The following is a 26,286-nucleotide window of genomic DNA, read 5'->3' as shown; positions in this document are numbered from 1 at the left end:
GGACACTGTGTCATTTGTAGGGACTGCCTCATGTTCTATTCAATAATGTGTTTTCCATGTTGTTCGATTGCAATTTGTGCACTTAAATGCAATGGCAATGGGGTGGGGATCTTGCATTCTGTCACTCTGATATAATCTTTTAAAGCACACCAACGTCACAATTTACAGTAACCATTATTATAAATGTAAAATTATTCCCTTTAAAGAATAAAGTGAAGCATAAAGTAGTTCACAAAGAACATTCTTTAGGATATCTTTAGTCAGTGACTTCCTGAACACTTGGAGGCTTTTGGCTTTATTGACCCATAATAGTTCTGAAGACTTAGTGACAAAGACACTGACATCAGTCTAACGAGGAAACCTTGATAGTTTGGCTAATTGCCACATAAATCAGGAATGAAGGAATGAGAAAGAGCTACTTTTCACACTAAAATAAGACCAAAGGAGTCAGTTATAAACATTTATGGGAGCCCGCACACATAGCGAGGCTTATTATCCTGTCAGATACATGGCAGACATCTCTAATGATACTCCTGATAATAGCCCCTTTTCTAAAATATAGATCTGAACAACTATTCATGTTTTCTTAAAGATCAAAAATAATTGGTGTGATTGTATAAAACAAGTAAAATCTGAATTAAAATATGGACAAATTGTACTGGTATGCTATATGGTTTGCTTGCAACTCATTTGCTATTTACTGAATTGAACATCTAGTTTTAAGATATTTGAACTTTTCACACTGATATTGTATGATTGTAAAAGCAAATCCTTGTACAGAACTGCAAGGAAGGTTAAAGCCCATGATCCTGTGCATCATATTAAAAATAAACTCTCTACCTCTGCTGCAAACAAACATTGGAAGAGAGGTCAAAACATTTTACTTGGTAAGGGTGGTGTGGTCTGTATTGATTGGTGCAAAGAGATGGTAGAGCAATTGAAACAGAATAATCAATTAAGAACTACTAACATTCGTAGAAAAGAAACTTTCTGCATTCTTCTTTTCCCCCAGGATCAGTATGACTGAATGTTGGTCTGCTGAATGTTGAAGAACCTGAGATACTATAAACTGTATTAGATGCAGGACAAATCAAGTAATACGCTTTCAATTACAAAGCTAATAATTTGTGACATTACAGCAGAATAAATAACACTTTTAATCTTCAAGCTATATTAGAAAACCTGAGAGCTATTCTGTGCTAAAGAGGAAAGATGATAAATCTCTGAGTGAATTCATGACAGTATTTCAATCCAGAACATAATACCTTTTTAAAGGAAGTATCTAATATCATCAGTTTGCTTACAACTTACAGTATTTGCTGTTTACTAAATAGAATATCTAATTTTATGATATTTAGATTTTTAACATATCCCAATACATGCTATGTGCTTCCTTCAAGAGTTTAACTTTCATTTACACGCCAGCAAGTTAACTTTCACAGACTCAGTCACAGAATCTGGGCTAGAGATGCAAATGGTTAAAACTCTAGACATGCATTCTATGGTCTGGCAACACCCATGCTCTTAGTCTGTAGTACAGATCTATTCTAACTATCTAAAACTAACTAAGATCTAAAATTAATTAAAATCTGTACTAATCTCAAACCAATTAACTAACTGTTGTTAGCTCAGCCAATAATGTTTCTGACTTCATATTACAGATGGTTCTCAGAACTCTTATGTGACCTGGGAGGGTCAGTTGAATTTGGTTGGAATTGCTTTATTAGTGTCACCTATACCAAGGTACAATGAAAAGCTTGTCTTGTATACTGTTCATGCAGATCATTTCATCACACAGTGCATTGAACTACAGAAGGTAAAACAGTAACAAAATGCAGAATAAAGAGAACAACACACTACAGACAAAGTGCATTGCAGGTAGACAGAGATGCCAGATCATAACGAGGTAGATTGTGAAGACAAGAGTCTGTTTTATCATACCGGGGAACAATTTCATAAGAATGTAAGAAATAGGAGTGAATTAGGCCATTTGGATCATCAAGTCTGCTCTGCCAGACATCATGGCTGATTAATTTTCTCTCTCAACCCCATTCTCTTGCCTTCTCCCCATGACTAATCACAAACCCATCAACTTCTGCCTTAAATATACCCAATGACTTGGCCTCCACAGCTGCCTGTGGTAAAGAATTCCAAGATTCACCACTCTCTGGCTAAACAAATTCCTCCTCAGGCAAGACACATAACAATTGCTGGTGAACGCAGCAGGCCAGGCAGCATCTATAGGAAGAGGTACAGTCGACATTTCGGGCCCAGATCCTTCGTCAGGAATAACTGAAAGAAGAGATAGTAAGAGATTTGAAAGTGGGAGGGGGAGGGAGAGTTCTGAAATGATAGGAGAAGACGGGGGAGGGATGGAGCTAAGAGCTGGAAAGTTGATTGGCAAAAGGGATATGAGAGGATCATGGGATGGGAGGCCTAGGGAGAAAGAAAGGGGGAGGGGGGAAGCCCAGTGGATGGGCAAGGAGTATAGTGAGAGGGACAGAGGGAGAAAAAGGTTGGGGGGGGAGAGAGAGAGAATAATGAATAAATAAAAAACGGATGGGGTACGAAGGGGAGTGGGCATTAACAGAAGTTAGAGAAGTCTATGTTCATGCCATCAGGTTGGAGGCTACGCAGACAGAATATAAGGTTTTGTTCCTTTAACCTGAGTGTGGCTTCATCTTGACAGTAGAGGAGGCCGTGGATAGACATATCAGAACGGGAATGGGGCGTGGAATTAAAATGTGTGGCCACTGGGAGATCCTGCTTTCTCTGGTGGACAGAGCATAGGTGTTCAGCGAAATGGTCTCCCAAATATATAGAAGGCCGGATTGGGAGCACCGGACGCAGTATATCACCCCAGCCGACTCACAGGTGAAGTGTCGCCTCACCTGGAAGGACTGTTTGGGGCGCTGAATGGTAGTGATGGAGGAAGTGTAAGGGCATGTGTAGCACTTGTTCCGCTGACAAGGATAAGTGCCGGGAGGGAGATCGGTGGGGAGGGATGGGGGGGACGAATGGACAAGGGAGTCATGTAGGGAGCGATCCCTGCGGAAAGTGGTGGGGGGGATAGGGAAATGTGTGCTTAGTGGTGGGATCCCGTTGGAGGTGGCGGAAGTTACGGAGAATTATATGTTGGACCCGGAGGCTGGTGGGGTGGTAGGTGAGGACAAGGGGAACCCTACTCCTAGTGGGGTGGCGGGAAGATGTGGTGAGAGCAGATGTGTGTGAAATGGGAGAGATGCATTTCAGATCCCACCAGTACGCACATCTTTATGTCCAGTTTATGTCACTCATTCACAGAAACAAATGTCAGTCCTTGTCAAACGCCTCACTAAGTCCACGTAGGCTACATAAATTCTGAATCAGGTTTATTATCACTGACGTTTATCTTGAAATTTGTTGTTTTGTGGCAGCAGTACAGTGCAAGGCATAAACATTATTAAAAGTTACAATAAATAGATAGTGCAAAAGAGGAATAGCAAGGCAGTGTTCATGGACCATTCAGAAATCCGACGGCAGTAGGGAAAGAGCTGTTCCTAAAAATGTTGAATGTGGGTTTTCCCCAATGGTAGTAATGAAATGAGGGCATGTCCTGGATGGTGATAGTTCTTAAGGATGGCTGCTGCCTTCTTGATGGACAATGAATCTCAGGGTTGTATATGGTGACATAAATGTACTTCCACAATAAGTTTACTTTGAACTTTGATCTTTCAATGCTGTCCTTGATGATGGGGAGGCCTGTGCCCATGATGGAGCTAGCTAAGCCCACAGCCCTCTTGACCTCTTTTGATCCGGCACATTGCAGCCTCCATACCAGGTGATGATGTAATCTGTCAGAACACTCCCCACCATACTTCTGTAGAAATGTGCTAGAGTCTTTGGTGACACACCAAATCTCCTCAGGCTCCTAATTAAGTATAGCCACTGGCTTCATCAATATGCTCTCATCAGTACATGTTTTTCCTTTATGAAAAATCCAATCAGATCTAACACAGGATCTCTTGTTAACAAAACTGTGGTGACAAGAGACCTCTAATTAGACCTAAAGTATGTTGTTTCGTTTCTCTGAATACAGATACTGAACATTTCCAGTACTAAGATTATGTTACTGTACATAAAGTTTCAGTTGTTCCACCACAATCTGTACCATGGGAGAAGTGTATCTTCCTTCTACAAACACAGTGAGGTACTGTATGCTAGGAACAGCACCAGATGTACTTAAGAATGAAGAGGCTGCCTGGTGAAGCTGCAAGAAAGGAATGTGTTCATGCTGAATAGCAAAAAAAGAGATAAATAAATAAGCCATCCAACAAATCAGATCAAAGCTGTTTAGTCCTACTATATGTAGTTGTGGTGGCGGACAAGCAGCTGATGAGACGACAAGTTTCCAAACATCCACACACTCAGCAATGGAGGGACACTGAACATGAGGCAAACTCAAGGATGATGCATTCACAACCAAGACTGGCAAGAAATGCTCAGTCGATGTTTCATTTCTGTTTTTCCCTTAGATCTGTACCATCTCAGAAGCGGGCTGCTTGCCATTTTTAATCACTCCACATGGCATCAAGGGACAGCTGAGTATTCTGGACACAGCATGGCCTGCTTCACCAGAAAACATACTGTACTGGACTTATCAAGCCTCCAGTGAAATTGTTCTAGCACAGCTGCAAACTGCATTGGCTCAACAACATTGTTATCTCATCATCCCCTTGGTCCAAATGTAAACCATGGAATTGAGATTCAGAGGTGAGGTGACAATTGCTGCCCTTGTCATCAAGGCAATGCTTGGCTAAGTGTGACAACAAAGATCCCTATTAAAATTGAAGTCAGTGGGCATCAAGTGGTAATCACTGCAGTGACTGTGTGGCAGCAGATTTTCAGGACAGTATCCCAGCCCCAACATCTTCAGCTGCTTCACCTTCCATCAGACGTTCAAAAGTGGAGATGTTGGTTGATGCACATTGTCTGTAATGAAATGCAGCCCAATAAACCATAACGGCATGCCGTAGAACCTTGGCAAAACACAGGCATACACAAATAAATAACTAGTAATATTCACACACGTGGTAGGGAGAGACGATCTCGAATAACTGAGTCCAACATTCTACCCTTGACATTCAATTGCATCATCATCAAGTCCCCCTCTATTGACTATAACACAGCACCTTTGAAAAGTATTCCTTCCCCTTGGAAGTTTTCATGTTTTATTGCTTTACAACATTGAATCACAGTGAATTTAATTTGGCTTTTTTGACTCTGATCAACAGAAACTTTTTGACTCTTTTATGTCAAAGAGAAAACATATCTCTACAAAGTGATCTAAAATTAATTACAAATATAAAACACAAAATAATTGATTGCGTAAGTATTCACCCCCTTTAATATGACACACCAAATCATCACTGGTGCAGCCAATTGGTTTCAGAAGTCACATAATTAGTTAAATGAAGATCACCCTGTGCGGTCAAGGTGTTCAATTGATTGTAGTAAAAAATACACTTGTATCTGGAAGGTCCAACTGCTGGTGAGTCAGTATCCTGGCAAAAATTACACCATAAAGACAAAAGAACAATCCAAGCAACTCCACGAAAAGGTTATTGAAAAGCACAAATCAGGAGATGGATACAAGAAAATTTCCAAGTCACTGAATTTCCCTAGGAGTACAGTTAAAAGTCAATCATCCAGAAATGGAAAGAATATGGCACAGATGTAAATCTGTCGAGAGCAGACCATCCTCTAAAACTGAGTGACAGTGCAAGGAGGGGACTAGTGAGGGAGGTCACCAAGGGACCTATGACAACTCTGGAAGAGTTACAAGCTTCAGTGGCTGAGGTGGGAGAGACTGCGCATACAGCAATGGTTCCTGGGTGCTTCACCAGTAACAGGTTTGTGGGAGAATGGCAAAGAGAAAACCACTGTTGAGAAAAACTCACCTGAAATCTTGGCTAGAATTTGCCAAAAGGAATGTGTGAGACTCTAAAGTCAGCTGGAAGGTGGTTCTATGGTCTGATGAAACCAAAATTGAGCTTTTGGGCCATCAGACTAAATGCTATTTTTGGCATAAGCTAAACATGCTTCATGGGAGGGGTGGTGTGTTTTCACACCATCCCTCCCATGAAGCATGGTGGTGTCGGCATCATACTGTGAAGATGCTTCACTGCAGCAGGTTCTGGAAGGCTTGCGAAGGTAGTGGGTAAAATGTGTGCGGTGAAATACAGGGAAATCCTGGAGGAAAACCTGATGCAGTCTGCAAGAGAACTGCGAATTGGAAGATTTGTTTTCCAGCAAGACAATGAACACAAGCATAAACCCAACGCTACACAGGAATGGCTTAAAAACAACTAAGTTAATATTCTGGAGTGACCAAGTCAGAGTCTAGATATCAATTAAATTGAGAATTTGTGGCTGAACTTGAAAAGGGCTGTTCACTCATAATTCCCATGCAATCTGCCAGAGCTTGTGCAGTTTTGTAAAGAAGAATGGGGAAAAATTGCAGTGTCCATATATGCAAAGCTGATAGAAACCTATCAAGGCTGTAATTGCTGCCAAAGGTACATCTACTAAATACTGACTTGAAGAGGGTGAATACTTATGCAATCAATTATTTGGTTTTATATTTGTAGTTTAGATCACTTTGTAGAGACCTGTTTTCAGTTTGACACAAAAGAGTCATTTTCTGTTGATCAGTGTTTAAAAAAAAAACAAATTAAATTCACTGTGGCAAGACAGCAGCTATACTCCGTTAGGAGTTTGAAGAGATTTGGCATTGTCAACAAATACACTCAAAAACTTCAAGGAGCGGTGTCTCAGAAAGGCAGCGTCCATTATTAAGGACCTCCAGCGCCCAGGGCATGCCCTTTTCTCATGGGATTCTGATTCTGATGTTGTAAAACAATAAAACATGAAAACTTCCACACAAGTGAATACTTAGTACCCAGACCTAGATATCTGGGTATATCATCACCAGAGTACATACAGTATATATTATAGCTACAAATGCATACTTGTAGCAATGAATACAAATCCCAGAGTGACTGATTCACCTCCTGACAACTTGCCGTGCACAAGTTGGGAGTATGATGGGATCCACTTTACTTGCCACCATGAATTCAGCTCTAATAATATTCTGGAAGTTTAATACTAGCAAAGATGAAAGACCTTGTTTGATTGGCAACCCCAAGCACTACTCTAAACATCCACCCTACACGGTGCAACCACAGTGAGCACCATAAACAAAATGCATTGCAGTTAACTACTTGCCGTCTCAGGCAGCATCTCCCAATCCCACAACAAGGACAGGGGAGTCGATGCATGGAACAATTAACACTGGCTGGTTTCCTTCCAAGGTTGCATACCATGCTGACTTAGAAACAGGTCACCATTCTTTTCTGCTGCTTTATCGAAATCCTGGGCAGTGCTTAACTGCACCGTGGCAGCCTTCAACAGAGATACTGCAGCGGTTCAAAGCAACAGATTGCTGTCATCCTCTCAATGGTAAGAAACTTTGACCAAGTCAAGAATGCCTGAATTTCAAATAATGTGGCCAGGACCCTGTTAAGTATGTTTGTGACAACTATATACGTAACTAATATTTTAGGACATCAGGAAGTATGAGCAGGAGTAGATTCTTGGCCCCTTAGGCCTGCCCCTACCATTCAATGGGATCATGGCTGATCAGCTTTAGGCCTCAAATCCACTCCTGTGGCAATTTCCTATAATCCAAACTGAGCTGAGAAGTTTGCAAATCTGACAATATTTTGAACACCATTATTTACCAGACATAAAAATAACTAAGGCAGACTATGCTTATACCAAAGTTGGAAAGGTAATTTTGCTAGATTTCCACATTAGGTCATATCACTATTCAAGATCCATTTATACAGGAGATTTAGATTGTGATGCGCATTTTCCCCCAAGTTTCAAGCTCCCGTGAGATAATGCAGTAAACTATAAGCAAACAATTTTAATGATAACTTTATTTATAAACATGATATTTGCAATACAAAACATAATTATCAAAGGATGATGCAACATTGCCTTCTAATTAATACATTAAAAGTAACCAAAATTGTATACAGTTTCTATTTTTACAAATTCTTTAACATACTGAAAGTGCTACAGCTTTGGCCGGAAAGCAACCAAAACACATATTCATACAAGATTATGAATTTTAGTAATGGAACCTTACTCTCCATTTCACATTAAAATATTTTTTGATAGTAGAGGATTTCTTCAATTGGGAGCCATGTCCAGAATTTACAGTTAACCACCAGGAATAAAAACTTTTCATTTCACACACTCTGTAAGACTATGGACAATAGCAATTGAATATCAAGTTTTCTACTTCCCATTCAAAAAACAAAACAAGGTCTTAGCAAAATTAACTATGGACACAATATAATCCTAAAAAGGATAAACAAATTAAAGCTACAAATTTGGACTAACAACTTATAGCTCTAAGTTTGGACTGTTCTTCAACAAGTTTGTTTATGGAAAATATCATAGTTGAGGTGATTTTGAAAAATCTCATATCCTTTGTTAAACAGAGGGATGATGGTGATATCATGTAGGTATTGACTTGGATGAGCTCTCCGTGCAATGCTGTTTTTTTAAAATCTATGTATAATTAGCATTAAATACTTTGCATTGTTTTTTAATTCTTGATTATTACCTTCAAGTCAGATGATCAATGAAACTATTAGTATGCACTGTTCAAAAGAATATTTAGGGAATATTAAAAAATAGGACTTGTGAAGGTAATAACCCATGTAGAAATATTAAAACTGAACATCGCAAAATTAGACTAATACCTTGGAAAAGAATATCCCACACAATGGATGTTGATAATATTAATCTCTGTTGTACTCCATTTCCTTAACATCTAGAAAATCAGGGCACTGTTGGTTATTTATATTAATGTGGCAAAGAATTGAAATCTTTAAAATTGCTTAACACTAAATGAATCTCAAAAAAATGATAGTAAAAACCTCAATAACCAGATTCATTGTACTTTAGAAACTCATGCGGAGCCCAACAATACACCGTAGGAACTTATAGTACAGCAATGTGATAGGGCTTTTGTGTTTGCAAATATGATTCTCAAAGATTAGGAAAGGCTAAATAGAAATAAGGCACTTCCATATAAAAAGGGATGTAGGCACTCACATTCCTTTTACAGTAAAACTCCAATAACCAAGCATTCCACTGTTCAGAAATTCCTATGTTTCAGCATCTGGCTCCCTCATTTTTCCAGAATTTGATCCAACAGCCTGGAGTGCAAGTGGGGACTGTGGTCCAAGCCAGGTTGGGAACACCAGGCACTATTACCTGTTTTCTTTAGACTCACAGGGTTCACAGTGAGACTTACTATGCTATTGTGTAACATGTAATAAAAGTGCATTGGGAAAGTAATGGGTGATATATCCAATTGCCTGAAAAATCCAGAAGTCTGACACCAAAGGCCCGATGGTGCTAGATTATTGGAGTTTTACTGTAGTTCTTAAAACTCAAGTTGTTGCTCTAATTGTGGGAACTAATTAGAGCTAGGCCAAACATTTAACATTGATTATAATTGCTGATGACAGAGCCACAGCATAAGGCTGTACTGCAAAAAATATGTTGCATTAACAAGCCTTTAATTTATAACTACAATGCAGCTATTCCACCTCCTATATGCTAATTTGATTCCAATCAAAGTGAACTTAAAACACCCTCCAGGAATTCCAATTTATTGTAAGCACTTGCTCCAGGAAAAAAAATCAAATCAGCCTGTTTATATTGATCGTATATTGAGCATCACAAGCAAAGACAAGGGAAAGACCATCAATTTGAAGATGATTTAGACTCAATCCTTTCCAACTGAGAAGCCAATAAATCATTAACATTTGGGTATAAAAAACAATTTTACACACTTTAGCACAAATCCAGAAAACAATATTAAAAACAATTATTTTCAATAAGGATGGCTCCTTTACAGAATGCTGCAAGATTTGGAAATCTGAAACAAAAGCTAAAAGCTATGGAAATACTGGTCATACAGCATCTGCAGGAAGAGAACCAGTATCAATAGACTGGATTGTGTTCAATCTGGTTTAGAACTTGCTCTTGCCCTGAGGACTGCAAGGACATTTCTACGGTCAGGTGGGTCCAGTTAAGCTGAAGGCTTTGTTGCTATTGCCAGCCTGCAGAATAGACCAGTCCACGAGGGCACTCGTTGACACCCTTGAAGGACTTTTGACAGCTTACTGCACCCAAAAGTCTTTTCACTGATTATCAGTGATAGTTAAAAATAATCAAAGTAGATTTACTTCTTAATTTTCTTTCTTACATGTATTTTAAATGAAATTAAATTAAATCAATAACATTAAGAATAATTAAAATAAAAAAATACAAACTAACTGTTTCCATCCATATCAGAGATTCAATTCAAATGAGTGAATCAATGCCAAATTCATTAACTGAATCTCACTTTGTTCCCAACTTCTCTTGTGTGCAACATGCAGGTAGAGAAGTCAGGAACTTAGTTAAGTATAAAAAATGATTTTACTGGCAGTTTTTTTCCCTAGAACTGCCAGTAAAAAGGTATTGCACCCCATTTTTTGAGGCAATGATCTGACCTCCATGTAAAATCATTACTTTTTCTTTCCCATCTACTGGATAGTTTCACTATTTTCTGTTTTTATTCTGGTGTCTTTGGCATGCCACATTTTGTTGTTCTCCAAATCTCATGGCCTTTCTCTCTCCTCACTGATTACAAGCACATGAGGAAAAGTGGGAAATTATTTAGATTTTCACACTCCCATGGTGCTTGTCTGTTCAGGATCTAGAACCACTGAAGTGAGAAGTCCTTTTACACAGTGTCAATCTGGAATGCATTGGCAAATTCAAAGTAGTATTTCAAAAGGAAATTGACAATGCATTTGAAGGAAAACATTTGGTAAGGATTTTCTTTGAAATAGTTAATATAGGCACAATTATTGTTTCCTTCAGTGGTGGCAAATTCCACAACTCTAGAATATTATATATTCCTCACTTCCTCATTTATGGGAACATAAATTAACATTCAAAATTCTCCATGTAAAATAAGGCAACAGTAAATTAAGTTATGTTTGTAATGTAATTACAGTTCAAATCACACTAGCAAAAACAGATCATTTTTAAGCATGGTACATGTAAGCTTTTACATTGGTTTCACTGGTGTGACAAATAAGGTTGTTTATAAAAACAGGTGTTTTCTTTTAAAGATGAGCTCAGAAGTTAAGAAATTGTGTGTTTCGTCAAGGAGCACCCAGCAGATTCAAGCCCTGTGCCACTTTGCCTTGGATACTTGACAGTTACATCACTACTGTTTTTGCACAAGCTTGAATGAAAACAACTCAATGAAATCTGGACCTTAGGAGCACTCTAAACCAAGCAAAAAATATTTAAACACATTTCAGTTCATTCTTAGCAGTGCTTCTGTGTTCTATAAGGAAGATGGGGGAAGGGGGATATGGACATGATGTAGGTAGGAAGGATTAGTATTCTTAAGTTTTTGATTTGCTTTTTAACTGGCTCGGCACAACATTGTGGGCCTGTGCTGTACAGTTCTGTTCTACATTTTGCTTCCCATTTATTGCCTTGTTCGGAAATCAGAAAGAGTAGTTTCTTTTCTTCAATACTTACGTTTCTGAATTTGGATCTCATTGGAATATACCAACAATGTTAAAATTCCAATCTTAGCATGTAATCCAATTAGTGTTCAGAAATCAGAACACTATATATTCACTATATATCAATAAAAATATCTCCATTAACGCCCCTACTCAGTAGAACATTCAGCAAAAATATTTGTCCTAATGGAAGCTTCCCAATGTATCAACAAAATTATACTGGCAGGTTAAAGACTTTGTAAATTTAAATACACACAACCACAAAGATATCTGTCTATAAGCTGAAAGGAACACAAACATCAACTGACTATAAAATTAATTTTTATGGTTAGTCATCAAAAACTGCCAATTCATTTACAACATACACTGATAATTAAAAATTATACACTAATATCAGATACAATAACACCAAACTTCATGAACATACATATTAACTATGGTTACAGTTGGAAGTAATTCAACTTGAAGCAACACAATTTATGCTATTTAATAATATTAGCATTTTTAAAATAAAAACTTTAAAAAACCTGTATTTCCTCAGCATTTACATTTAAGGTGAGATGCAAGTTGTATAAACTCCCAAAAAAGAGTTCTGTGCATTCAATACCTAGAAAGGATGTGTCCGCTTGCATACTTTAAAGATCTTCAACTTGCAGAGTTTCCAAATACATTTGGCGCCAATCCCAGGTTAGCTGATGAAATCTCTGAAGGGGTTTGCTCTTCAGGTGTAAAGTTTGAGGACTGAAAGGCAACATCGTGGCCTAGCTCCATCAGCCCACTCAATTCCAAGTTATGGATTTCCGCATCAAATGCTGGTGAAATGCTCTGTGACACATTTTTCTCACAGAAAATATTATCCTAAATTAAGAAGATGAGTTAGAATCCAACATAAGTCCAAGGCAAATTTTACACCTATTCCACAAATAAGATCATTACAAGCCCAAGCAATGCCAAGTCATTTAAATATTATCAATTTCATTTCATTTTTAATTTGTCATTGTACTCTTTTTTTCCCTTTTTTAAAAATTTTTATTTTTATTTGGATAAGGAATTCACAAGTATCATGTACTTTTTCCACAAGTATAACCTTTTCCATTTTTTTATATGTATAAAACTATAATTATTTATACATTCTTAAGTACACATTGAGATGATGTAAAAAGAAATTAGACACTTTAATAGATAATTATGTACAGTGGAAATTCTAATCTATTAGGCTAAGTAATGGTATTAGTTGTTAAGAAAAATTGTAATAATAGTGGATTAATAATAGTTTCCATATATCTCTTCTGGACCATTTTTTCTGGTCCAAAATGTTGTATGTAAGCCTATGTAACAACCATTGAAGGTGTTTATATCCTAACTTGTTCATGCTTGCTCCTGCCCCCAAACATAATTATCCAATCCCTATGTACTTATTTACTTACTTTTATCATTTTTTATCCCTTTCCCAAATCTTTTCCTTTACTTGTATTAATTCTCTATTTTCCAAAAAAAAACAAAAACAGTACACATTTGGACCAAGGGTGCTTACGTTAGCAATATTACTGTGTTGATGAGAAGAGCAGTATAAATCATTAGAGAGTCATCTAAAGTCTGCTCGCATTGGGGTTATATATTCAATCCATTTATTCCAGATTTGATAAAATTTTTCTTTTTGAATTCTCAGGGAGTAATTCAACCTTTCCATTTTAAATATTTCCAAGATAATTTTGTGCCAATCTTCTAATGTAGGTGGTATTGGATTTAGCCACTTTCTAGTGATTGATTTCTTACTTGCCGCTAAAAGGGCCTGCAGCAACTTTATATCTTCTTTCTGTTCAAGGAACAATACATGCCCCAAATGGAACGTCTCAAAGTTCAGAGGTATCTGGGTCTTAAGTACCTTAACTAAAGTTCTATGAATACCTTCCCAATATAAACTTAATTTAGGGCAATCCCAGAAAATAGGGAAATGATTTGCCTCCTTGGAGCCGCACCTTCTCCAACACGTCACGTTTGTATCTTTATATTTTTCCTGATATGGCGTCTTGAAGTATCTTATGATATTTTTCCAACAATGTTCTCTCCAAGTCAAAGAATTAGTCGAAGACCATTGAAAGCTGCATATTTTCCCCCAAGCCTCCTCTGAAAGTACCAGCCCCGCTTCTTTCTCCCACTTCTCTTTGTCATTGCACTCTTAAATATTATAGGGAATACAATCTCCAAATTTGTAAATACAAAACAAATCTAAGTGCTATCAGTTATTTTTGCAGTTGCAGAACAAGCTTGTAGATTTTTAAAGTGGATAATTTAAAACTGGTATCGCAAACATGAGGAAATCTGCAGATGCTGGAGTTTCAAGCAACACACATAAAAGTTGCTGGTGAACACAGCAGGCCAGGCAGCATCTCTAGGAAGAGGTACGTTTCGGGCCGAGACCCTTTGTCAGGACTAACTGAAAGAAGAGCTAGTAAGAGATTTGAAGGGGGGGGGGGAGATCCAAAATGATAGGAGAAGACAGGAGGGGGAGGGATGGAGCCAAGAGCTAGACAGTTGATTGGCAAAACAGACATGAGAGGATCCTGGGACAGGAGGCCTAGGAAGAAAGAAGAGGGGGAGGGGGGAAGCCCAGAGGATGGGCAAGGGGTATAGTGAGAGGAACAGAGGGAGAAAAAGGAGAGAGAGAAAAAGAATGTGTGTATATAAATAAATAAATAACCGATGGGTTACAAGGGGGAGGTGGGGCATTAGCGGAAGTTTGAGCAATCAAATGTTCATGCCATCAGGTTGGAGGCTACCCAGACGGAATATAAGGTGTTCTTCCTCCAACCTGAGTGTGGCTTCATCTTTACAGTAGAGGAGGCCGTGGACGTATCAGAATGGGAATGGGATGTGGAATTAAAATGTGTGGCCACCAGAAGATCCTGCTTTCTCTGGCGGACAGAGTGTAGGTGTTCAGCGAAACAATCTCCCAGTCTGCATCGGGCCTCGCCAATATATAGAAGGCCACATCGGGAGCACCGAACGCAGTTTATCACCCCAGCCGACTCACAGGTGAAGTGTCGCCTCACCTGGAAGGACTGTCTGGGGCCCTGAATGGTGGTAAAGGAGGAAATGTAAGGGCATGTGTAGCACTTGTTCTGCTTACAAGGATAAGTGCCAGGAGGGAGATCGGTGGGGAGGGATGGGGGAGACGAATGGACAATGGATTCGCATAGGAAGCAATCCCTGCGGAAATCGGTGGGGGGGGGGGGGGGGGGGAGGGAAAGATGTGCTTAGTGGTGGGATCCCGTTGGAAGTGGTGGAAGTTATGGAGAATTATACTTTGGACCAGGAGGCTGGTGGAGTGGTAGGTGAGGACAAGGGGAACCCTTTTCCTAGTGGGGTGGCAGGAAGAGAATTCCACGTCCCATTCCCATTATGCTATGTCTATCCACGGCCTCCTATACCTCCCCCTTTTCTTTCTCCCTAGGCCTGCTGTCCCACGATCCTCTCATATCGCTTTTGCCAATCCCCTGTCCTGCTCTTGGCTCCATCCCTCCCCCTCCTGTCTTCTCCTATCATTTTGGATCTCCCCCTCCCCCCCCCACTTTCAAATCTCTTACTAGCTCGTCCTTCAGTTAGTCCTGACGAAGGGTCTCGGCCTGAAACGTCAACTGTACCTCTTCCTAGAGATGCTGCCTGGCCTGCTGCGTTCATCAGCAACTTTTATGTGTGTTTCGTAATATTGATATGATGTTTTTCTCCAGTCATGTTAAAAGCTGCTCACTTGTTTAGATCAAATTAAGTTTTGATATTTCAACTAAAGGTTTTAAATTATGGGCAAAATTGTTGCTTCATGGATTTCACACAAGTACATCTGAACATCTTTTCAATGCTTTTTAATTCTCTATGATTTAGTTCCAAATTGGTGAAGTAATCTGAAATCAAAAAATGTTGGAAACACTCAGTAGTTTAGTCAGAATTAATGAGGAATCAAAAACAGGCTTATCAATATTTGAGGTTACAAACCATTCATCCACACTTTTAGAAAGATTTGACTAATCCTTGAAGTAAGTGCATAACAAGGGAACACACTTGTGGAAGGGGAGGAGAAAGCCTAGGGCAGGCAGTAGGGGAGAAAGATCTGTGACTTAATATTGACCTACCAAAACACTCATTTCTCTCTCCATAAATCCTTCAGCTGAGGGTTTCCAGAACTTTTTCCTTTCAGATTTTAAAAACGCGAACATGAGGAATTCTGCAGATGCTGGAAATTCAAGCAACACACATCAAAGTTGCTGATGAACGCAGCAGGCCAGGCAGCATCTCTAGGAAGAGGTACAGTTGACATTTTGGGCAGAGACCCTTCATCAGGCTCTCATTGACTGTACCTCTTCCTATAGACGCTTCCCGGCCTGCTCCTTTCAGATATCTGCTTTTCTGAAAGTTTGTGAATATGCAAATAAAAAACATTTTTCATTCTTTGTCTGTCATCTAAAGAACGGGTTTCTACAAATTGTGTCATTTACTTCATTTGCTGTTTATTTGTGAGGGATAGGAAAATGTACAGATGATTTTTAATCTTGATACACTGTAGTATGACAGAATGCCTCAGAGTCTGTGATCTGATAAACCTGTACAACCAGATGGTTCACAAACGTTCCATTTCTGCAATTGAATTCTCAGCATTGAGTATTGATGAAATATTGTATTAAAACTAGGCATAACAATATTAAAGCTGTAAGACTTTAAATCACAAATTAAAATTTCCAACAGACCTTTTACAAGGGGTATTCATTCTAAAAGTGGTGGAAACACTAAACAAATCTGGAGAACTGAAGCAGTGCCCAAATGTAAAAACTAGCAATAAAATTAGCCAAGATCAATAAAGGGTGGTTTGAGCCATTAAAATACCCAGCCAAAAAATTGGATTTAAGGCATGTTTTTGAGTCCTAGATCAGCTTTGAGGTTACCTATACTGAATGTAGTTCAGTAAATGGGTAAGGATTTTACCGTGAAAATATCATCAATTTCTTCTGCCAAACAAATTATGCAAATATGAAATCAAACTTACTGTGATGTCTATGGTCTTTTGCACTGCATTTGTCTTGAACCAAGGAAAGACCTCAGCAAGTTCTTTTTTTTGCTTTTCAGTGAATTTGGGTTGGCTTCTCTGCATCAGTTTCAGCTTCTCTCTATCCTCCTTCAGAACTGTTTCAATGTCCCTGAAATGGAACAATGATAGTCACACTGGTTACACTGCATTTTGGGATAAACGAGTATTAAATGATTAAAAACGAGCACCATCAGCATAACTGTACTCAATTTATGTATCATAACAGTCTCTTAAGTTAACCATTACATTTGGCTGGTATCAATAAATGAAAAAAAAATCACTCAACAGTAACACTTCAATGTATGATGATTAATGTTCAGTTTATACACTCAGTGCCACTTTATTAGGTACTAGAAGCCAATATGGTCTTCTGCTGCTGTAGCCCATCCATTTCAACATCTGATGTGTTGTGCATTCAGAGATGCTCTTCTGCATACCACTATTGTAATGCATGGTTATTTGCGTTTCTGTCGCCCCCCCCCCCCCATCAGCTTGAACCAGTCTGGCCATTCTCCTCTGACCTCTCTCACTAACAAGGCACTTTTGCCCACAGAACTGCAACTCACTGTGTGTGTGTGTGTGTGTGTGTGTGTGTGCGCGCGCGTGCACTTTCACACCATTCTCTATAAACTCCAGAGACTGTTATGTGTGAAAATCCCAGGAGATCAGCAGTTTCTGAGATACTCAAACCACCCTGTCTCCACCAACAATCACTCCATGGTCAAAGACATTTAGATCACATTTCTTCCCCCTTCTGATCTTTGGTCTGAACAACTAATGAACTTCTTGACCATGTCTGCATGCTTTTACGCATTGAGTTGCTGCCACATGATTGGCTGATTAGGTATTTGCACATGCTGACCTGGTGTATATGGTTTACCTGTTAAAGTGGCCATTGAGAGTATATTTGCCATTTTAACATTTGTGCAACCTATTTAACACAACCAGTCAATGCTTCACATAAAATAAAATAAGAAACAATTGCAGATGAACATATTAACTATTCAAAATCTGAAAGTACACAAAAACACTCCAATATGATACTTTGGTGTAGCAATTCCCCATTAGTTTCCTAAATGTTTAAAGCATTTAGTGATAGAAATAATCTTATGTGAAATTTCCACTTATCATATTCTCATGGTTGGACTGTACCATATGAATAACTTTAACCCTTGCAATGGAAATTCTACCAGGAGTGAAAGAAGTATGTGCAGGAAATTATTACTGTTCCAGAAACCTGAATACGATGCTTACAATTATGTTTCACCATCAATTACAGATATCTAATACTTCTAGAATATGAAGACTATAATAATTTGTAGTTGTAATTGAATAAAGAATTTAAAACGTAAGCTAAAAGTCAAGATAATGCAGATGCTGGAATTCTGAAAAGAACAGTGGAGACAATGATAAGGTCAGGAGGCATCTGTGTGGAGAGCTAAGATTTCCCAATTAAATGCGAATGCTGTTTCTCTCTTCACAGATGCTGCCGAACCTCATGAGAATTTCCAACCATTTCTGTTTATGCACAGAATTCAGTGCAGATTCATATTGCTGTAGTACCTGGTATATGTGTGAAGCTGTTTAAAGAAAATCTTATGTTCTGTAATGGAGCAAAATAAGTCCCAACATGCTTCACAAACAAAACAAAATATAAATAAAGCTGCAGTGAAGGAATATTTAGTCAAGGGTCTAGAAGCTTGATTAGAGGAGATGTAGTATGTTTCAAGTATATCTTTAAAATCAAAAGAGAAGTTTCAGAAGAACAATCCAGGGCACAAGGTCTTGGCAGATGAAAACATGGCCACCAGCAAGCAGGGTGCTGCAACTATGTTCAAAGTCAAGAACAGATTTAGGAAAGGACAGAGGAGCAGAGGGATTTGAAAACATGCATGAAAGCTAAAGTGGTGATGTTATTTAACTGAAGCCACATCAGGTCTTTAAGCACAGGTGATGAAATATTGAAAGTGGCTGCAAACTAGAAGATGGCACAGAGTTCTTGGTGGGGTGGGAGTGTGTTCTGTTCACAGGGAGTCAAGAGACGAGTAAAACTGAAAATATATTTTGATAAGCACATGGATAGGAAAGATTTAGAGCGACATGGATCAAATGTGAACATACAGGACCAGCTTAGATGGGCACCTTGGTTTTGCTTGACAAGTTGGGCCAAAGAGCCTGCTTTCATACTGTATTACTCTATGAGTCTAGGAAGGCTGCCAAGTTGACATAGGAAAAGTTAATTTGGAGGGAACCACAACATGGATGAGAGTTTCAGCAGCTGACGAACTGTGGTTGGAGCTGGATCAGGTGATATCAACCAGCTGGAAACAGGTGGTCTCACAAGGATCAAATTCCCAATCAAATTTACCCATTATCAAGAAACATTTCCATCTCACATACTAAGGATTGTGATATCAACTCTTAACTGTTCATTTGGCAGAAATCAGAAAGTGCTCTGGTTTCCTCCCAATTGGTGGGTTAATTGGTCATTGTAAACTGTCCCATGATTAGGCTAGGATTAAATTGGGGAATTGCTGGGCGACGTGGCTCGAAGGGATAGAAAGGCTGACAGTATCTCAATAAATAAAAAAAATCAGAAATGCTGTTGCAGTGTGTAAGTCACCACAAAATAGATAGTAGAAGATAATTCCCTTGTTTCTAGGTTCAGAGGGCTATAAATTATTTAAGTGTTATTTTGCCTCTGTCTTATTTGATAATTACAGATTAGATTACAACCTTGCAATTAGATTATTACCATGCAGATAAAATTGGACATCTTTTATTCTTCAAACAAAATTGCACACATGGATCAATTAAATTATTTAATCACTGCCAGGAATAGAAACACTGTAAGCATCCCCAGTGGATTAGTATTGTTGATGCAAACCTTGAACCTTAAGATCTTTAGTTGATGTCATGCAGGACAAGAACTGAAGCACCACAAATATGACCAGGACCTGGAGTACCATGAAATAATATTTTTTAAATGTTCAAGGATACTGTTAGGGAGTATTCTAGAGTTATGTGAATATAGCAGATATTAACTGAAGCATGAACCAGTTTTCAGTTATTATTGTAAATTGCAAGCAGTAAATTAAAGTTAAAAGTACTGGCTGGCCCACACATCAAGAGATATGGTTTGCAAAATGGTGACCATGAGACATAAGCATCAGCCATACATTAAGACAATTGGTTTGTGTTAATTGGCTTGCATCAATCCATCTATAGGTTTAAGTAACTTGCACCATTGTGATTTGAATTTAAGTAAGTTTGCAGACCATACTGATATTACCATGTCAATTAGTTTGTCCCAGCGAAAGTATTTCAACCTTCAGAGGTGTCTCCCACTGTAGATATGCAATTCAAAAGAAGCATGGTTTCAACCCAATACTTTGGGTTGACAATGTTATTGTAACTATTGAAATTGTATTTAATCATTTACTATTACCATAAGGGTATAAACCCAATGTTCTTTTGGGTTTGTCAGCCTCTACAAAGAAAGTCTCCAGAAGAATGCCTGCATATTTTGATGAATGAAGATTTCAATATCACCAGATTCTGTGACTCTCTGGTGATTTTGATCACAGTCACTCTGTGTTAAGGAGTTGGAGCTGGAACTGGATGAATTCCAGATCATTCAGGAGGCTGAAGGCACGATAGACAAGACAGAGAGAGAGGTAGGTACACCCGAAGTGCAGGGCACAGGAAACAGGGTGACAGTCAGGAAGGGGGAGGGGTTAACCAGCCAGTACAGAGTACCCCTGTGGCAAACCTCCTCAAAAACAGGTACACTGCTTTGGATACTGTTTGGGGACATGATCTAGCAGAGGAAAGTCACAGCGGTCAGGTCTTTGGCACTCAGTCTGGGTCTGTGACTCAGAAGGGATGGAGGGAGAAGAAGCAAACTGTGGTATTAGGGAATTCATTAGTTAGGGGAACAGAAAAGATGTTCTATGGAAGAGAACAAAATTCCCAGATGGTGTGTTGCCTCCTGGGTGCCAGGATTCAGGATATCTTGGATCGAATCCTCAGTATTCTTAAATGGGAGGGTGAGCAGCTAGAGGTCATGGTCTATAAATGTATAGATGACATATATAGGAAGAGTGTTGAGGTTCTGCAAAGTGACTTCAGGGAGTTAGGTGCTAAGTTAAAGGGTAGGATCTTCAAGGTTGTGACCTAGGGATTGCAACCCCCCCCCCCCAATGCCATATGCTGGTGAGGCCAGAAATAGGAAGATTATACAGCTTAACATGTGGCTAATGAGTTGGTATAGGAGGGAGGGCGTCAGAATTTTGGATCATTCCAGGGAAGGTGGGACCTGTACAGAAGGGATGGTTTGCACCTGAATTGGAATGGGAGCAGTATCTTAGCAGGAAGACTTGCTAGTGCTGCACAGAGGGGTTTAAACTAGAGTTGCAGGGGGATGGGAACCAGAGTGCCAGAACAGATAGTGCAGGGGGTGTGGAGATAGATGCTGTTAAGACCACAGACAAAAGCCAGGAATCAAAAGGTTGCACATGGTGAGCTGTGTATATTTCAATGCAAGAAGTATGGTAAAAAAGGCAGATGAGCTCAGGGCATGGATCAATACCTGGAATTATGATACTGTAGCCATTAGTGAGACTTGGTTGCAGGAAGGGCAGGACTGACAACTCAATATCATGGGGCTTCTTTGATTAAAGGAGGAGGGGTGGCGTTACTAGTCAGGGAAAATATGATGGCAGTGCTCAAACAGGACAGGCTGGAGGACTTGTGCAGTGGAACTTAGAGGAAAAATTTTGTAGAGAGACCGCAGACTGTTGCAAGAAACATAAGGTTGTTATAGAATGTGATTTTAACTTTTCACATATTGTCTGGGACTCCCATATTGTAAAAGGACTAGGTGGGATAGAGTTTGTCAAATATTTTCAGGAAAGTTTCCTTAATCAGTGCATAGAAGTCCCAAATGAGACAATGTGTGATACTTGATCTGCTACAAGGGAATCAAACAGGGAAGGTGACAGAAGTTTGTGTAGAGGAACACTTTGCATCTAGTGATCATAATGCCATTAGTTTCAAAGTAAATATGGAAAAAGATGGGTCTGGCCTGCTAGCTGAGATTCTAAATTGGAGTAGGGCCAGATTTGATGGTATCAGAAAGGGTCTGGCTAGTGTAGATTGGGACAGGCTGTTTTCTGGCAAGGTGTACTTGGTAAGTGGGAGGCCTTCAAAAGTGAAATTTTGAGAGTACAAAGTTTGTAAATGCCTGTTAGAATAAATGGTAAAGATAACAGGTTTAGTGAATCTTGGTCTTCAGGAGATATTGAGGCCCAGCTTAAGAACAAAAAAAAATGGAGGTGCATAGCAGTTATAAGCAGGTAGGAACAAATGAGGTATTTATGGAGTATAAGAAAGAGAACACCTAAGAAAGAAATCAACAGGGCTAAAAGAAGGCATTAAGTTGCTCTACCAGACAAGGTGAAGGAGAATCCCAAGGGATTTTACAGATATATTAAGACAGGGGTCCCCAACCTTTTTTGCACTGTGGACCGGTTTAATATTGACAATATTCTTGCGGACCGGCCGACCCGGGGGGGGGGGGGAGTGTGTAGGGATGCCAACGGACAAGAGTAGCAGTCAAATACGTTGTGTTTACCCAAAGACTACAATGACCATGAAGTCTTGCGCTGGCACCATTGCGCATGCGTGTATCTGCCGATTTTTTTCTGCAAATCGTTTTTGGCGATTCTGTTCGGGGGGCGGGTGGTGTTAATCACGACTGGAATATAGGTGATAAATGGCTAATACACTCAATTTCGTTTCTAAAAGGGTTTATCTTAACGAATTAAATATTAAACACACAGCGCATATTTTCCTCGCATGAATATAGTGATAAGTCAATTATCAGGGAAGGACAGAGGAGCTTGAAGTAAGTGTTAAACAAACTTCCAGTAGAAGTGGCAGAAGCAGGTTCAATATTATCATTTAAAGAAAAATTGGATAGGTACATGGACAGGAAAGGAATGGAGGGTTGTGGGCTGAGTGCAGGTCGGTGGGACTAGGTGAGAGTAGCGTTCGGCACGGACTAGAAGGGCCGAGATGGCCTGTTTCTATGCTGTAATTGTTATATGGTTATATAAGTCAATAGCATCATAACATTTTAAGTAACGTTTGGATATTAAACACACAGCACATATTTTCCCAGTGTGAACATATAAAATCATTGCAACACACCAATATCGCTGAATCAGTGGGAGCCCTGGGCTGGATACTTGTTTCCCTGCAACAAGATGGTCCTATCGAGGGGTGATGGGAGACAGCGATACTCGAACGGGGTTCCTTATGTCCAGTCTATTCCGCAGTTTAGTTTTTGCAAAAAACTCTGCTTCACAGAGATACGATGTTGGAAATAGAAGCAATGCTTTCAGTGCTTTCATGGCTAACTCAAGATATTTAGCCTTGACTTTGATCCAGAATGCCGGCAGAGATGTTATGTCAAACATACTTTTCAGCCCGCCGTCATTTGCAAGTTTAAGGAGTTGATCTCTTTCCCCCGGTGACACGGATGACGCGCGGGTAATGAGCTCGTGTGCACTCAAGCTCAACAGTGCGTGACAGGAAATGAGGAAAAGTGCAGCTGACTCATATCGCCAAATCATATAGTTTCCTCACGGCCCAGTAGCACATGCTTTGTAGCCCAGTACCGGTCCGCAGCCCAGTGGTTGGGGACCGCTGTATTAAGAGCAAAAGGATCGCAAGGACAGAATGGTAGATCAGAATGTTAATCTATGTGTGGAGTGAAAAGAGATGAGGAGCTCTTAAATGGCTTTTTTCATCTGTATTTACTCAGGTCACAGACACAGAGTCTATAAAAGTGAGGCAAAACAGCAACAAGGTCATGAACCATATGAAAATGACAGAGGAGGAGGTGTTTGCTGTCTTCAGGCAAACTAGGGTGGATCAATCCCCAGGATGATCCCTTGGACCCTGTGGGAGGCAAGTGCAGAAATTGCAGGGGCCCTAGCAGTGATAATTATCATTAGCGACAGGATTAGTACTGAAGGTTTGCAGGATAACTAATATTGTTCCACTGTTTAAGAAAGGTTCTAAAAATAAACCAGGAAATTACAGGCCAGTGAAACTGACATCAGTAGTGGCAAAGTTATTGGAAGGTATTCTGAGGGACATTTTATAGAGCTTTTCGAGGAAGTTACCAGGAAATTAGAAGAATGTAAAGCAGTTGATGTTGTCTACATGGAATTCAGCAAGGCACTTGACAAGGTCTTGTGTGGAATGTTGGTCAAGAAGGTTCAGTCACTCGGCATTCAAGATGAGGTTGTAAATTGGACTAGACATTGACATTGTGGGAGAAGCCAGAGAGGGGTAGTATATGGTTGTCTCTCTGTCCAGAGGCCTGTGAATAATGGAGTGTTGCAGGGATCACTGCTGAGTCTATTGTTGTTTTGTCATCCATATCAATGATATGGATAAGAATGTGATTAAATGTACCTACAAATTTGCAGATGACACCAGGACTGGAGGTATAGTGGACAGTGAGGAAGACTACCAGAGCTTGTAGCAGGATCTGGACCAGCTGAAAAAATTGGCAGATAGAATTTAAGGCAGACAAGTGCAAGGTGTTACACTTTGGTAGGACCAACCAGGCAGGATAGAACAAGGGGATCTGGGAATACAAGTCCATAATTCACTGAAAGTGGTGTCACAGGTAAATAGGGTTGTAAAGAAAGCTTTTGGCACATTGGTCTTCATAAGCCAATGTATTCAGTAGTGGAGGCTGGATGTTTTGTTGAAGTTATATAAGACATTGGTGAGGCCTAATTAGGAGTATTCAGTCACCTACTACAGGAAAGATGAAATAAGTTTGAAAGGAGTATAAAGAAAGTTTATAAGGATGTTCCCGGGACCTCAGGACCTGAATTGTAAGGAGAGATTGAATATATTAGGACTTTATTCCTTTGAACCCTAACAGTGATGAGGAACTCGTTGCTACCACCAGTCTTCCCTATTTTTCCATGGTTTCTGGATGGATTGCCAGGATCATGAAAAAATAGTAGATTAATACCATTCATAAGCCCGTAAGAAAGCACAAACCACTGCTTATACAGGTCAAAGTTGACCTGGGACTCTGGATGGCTGGTGTTTACAGGATTCCCTGTGAATGCAGAGCAGTGTATATCGGTCAGACAGACAGCATGATGGATATCCGCATCCGGGAGCACAGGTGTACCCATTTGGGTTACCTGGAGAAATCAGCAATAGCAGAACATTACATTCGCAATGGCCATAGGATTGACTTCACTAGCACAAATCTACTGGGTCACACCAATGGCTTATGGAACTATCTGATGAAGGAAGCCATTGAAATAAAAGAGGAGGAAAATAATTTTAACAAAGACAAAGGTCTCGCTCTAAATAAGATTTGGAATTCAACTGTAAACCAGGTGGGACAGTGGAAACCTGATTGGAAGAGGATTTACCAATCAGAAGGGACAGACAACGGAGGTATATATACCACCAGACTAGAAATGCCTAGGCATCATCCCTGATATAAAGATGGCAAGAGCTTGTCATCAAAACATCAGTTAAAATCAATACCTGTACCTGTCTGGAAGCCCGAGAAGAGTTTATTTGACCAACATTTGCCCATGACTAGAGAAATGATTTACATTGCCAGTGCAGGGGGCGAATCAATGAGGACAAAGAGAAGTGAGCCTCAGGTTCTTCAGGGAGTACAAATTCCTGTAGATCTCTGGGTGTGTCCAAACAATGAGGGAACATTCTGGGGCTAGACACACTAAGTAGGGCAGGTGCTATCATTAATTCAGGAAAAGGAGAAATAACATGGACAAGACAGGGAGAGTAAGCATGTATGATCCATAGAGAGACAGCAGCCCCAAGCAGGGACAGGAGATGGTAAGATGATCGGGAATTATGTCAGGAAGTTCCAAGGATAGGGACCAATACAATCAAAAACTGTTAAAAGTAGTGCATCTGCCTGCAGAGGCAGCAGCAATTAAGACTCACCAGAAAGGGCAGCATTAGGAGCAGAAAGGGAAAGAGGGTACAAATCACAGGGCAAAGAGAGAAAAAGAACATGAGTCAACAGAAATTACAAGTGTGGAAGAAGATGCTACTGGAGCCAATTTAATAAGACCATCGAGATGTGAAGGACAATTGTAACCAGGTTAACACACTGAGGGACAAAATAGGCCAGCCTGCGCTTTTAACTTCAATTTATTGCTTGCAATTTACAATAACTGAAGACAGTTGTTGCTTGAATGAATACCTGCTATATTCACATAACTCCAGAATACTCCCTACCCCGCCCCTTGGCCCCGCCCCAATTCCTAACCTATCATAAACATACATGCATCTACATCTATACTATCATTGCTAATTGCTGCATGTAATACCCTTCCTCACTTTTTCTTCCTAGTGAAGTCCAGCTAGTTCAGATCCAAATCAAGGAAAGCATCTGGTCTGGATGGAGTACCTAACCAAATACTGAAGACCTGTGCTGACCAACTGGCTGGTGCATTTATGGAAATC

The 26,286-nt window shown here is 39.7% G+C and overlaps 1 protein-coding gene across 5 annotated transcripts in view; it reads right to left on the bottom strand.

Moving 5' to 3' along the window:
• Nucleotides 1-7,982: 7,982 nt before the first annotated feature.
• Nucleotides 7,983-26,286, bottom strand: part of per2 (period circadian clock 2) — a 77,860-nt gene continuing 59,556 nt past the window's right edge. For all 5 annotated transcript variants that reach the window (XM_072255507.1, XM_072255510.1, XM_072255511.1 and 2 more), the window contains 2 exons: nucleotides 16,696-16,846; nucleotides 7,983-12,515 (listed from right to left, as the gene is read on the bottom strand). In XM_072255507.1, the coding sequence (XP_072111608.1) occupies nucleotides 12,303-12,515; nucleotides 16,696-16,846 (364 nt within the window). In that variant the 3' untranslated portion in view covers nucleotides 7,983-12,302. The remainder of the gene's footprint in view (nucleotides 12,516-16,695; nucleotides 16,847-26,286) is intronic.

The sequence above is a fragment of the Mobula birostris genome, chromosome 4, assembly GCF_030028105.1.
Source record: "Mobula birostris isolate sMobBir1 chromosome 4, sMobBir1.hap1, whole genome shotgun sequence".
Lineage (NCBI taxonomy): Eukaryota > Metazoa > Chordata > Chondrichthyes > Myliobatiformes > Myliobatidae > Mobula > Mobula birostris.
The sequence above is the reverse complement of the archived record's forward strand: the minus strand, read 5'-3'. Positions and strand labels throughout refer to the sequence as shown.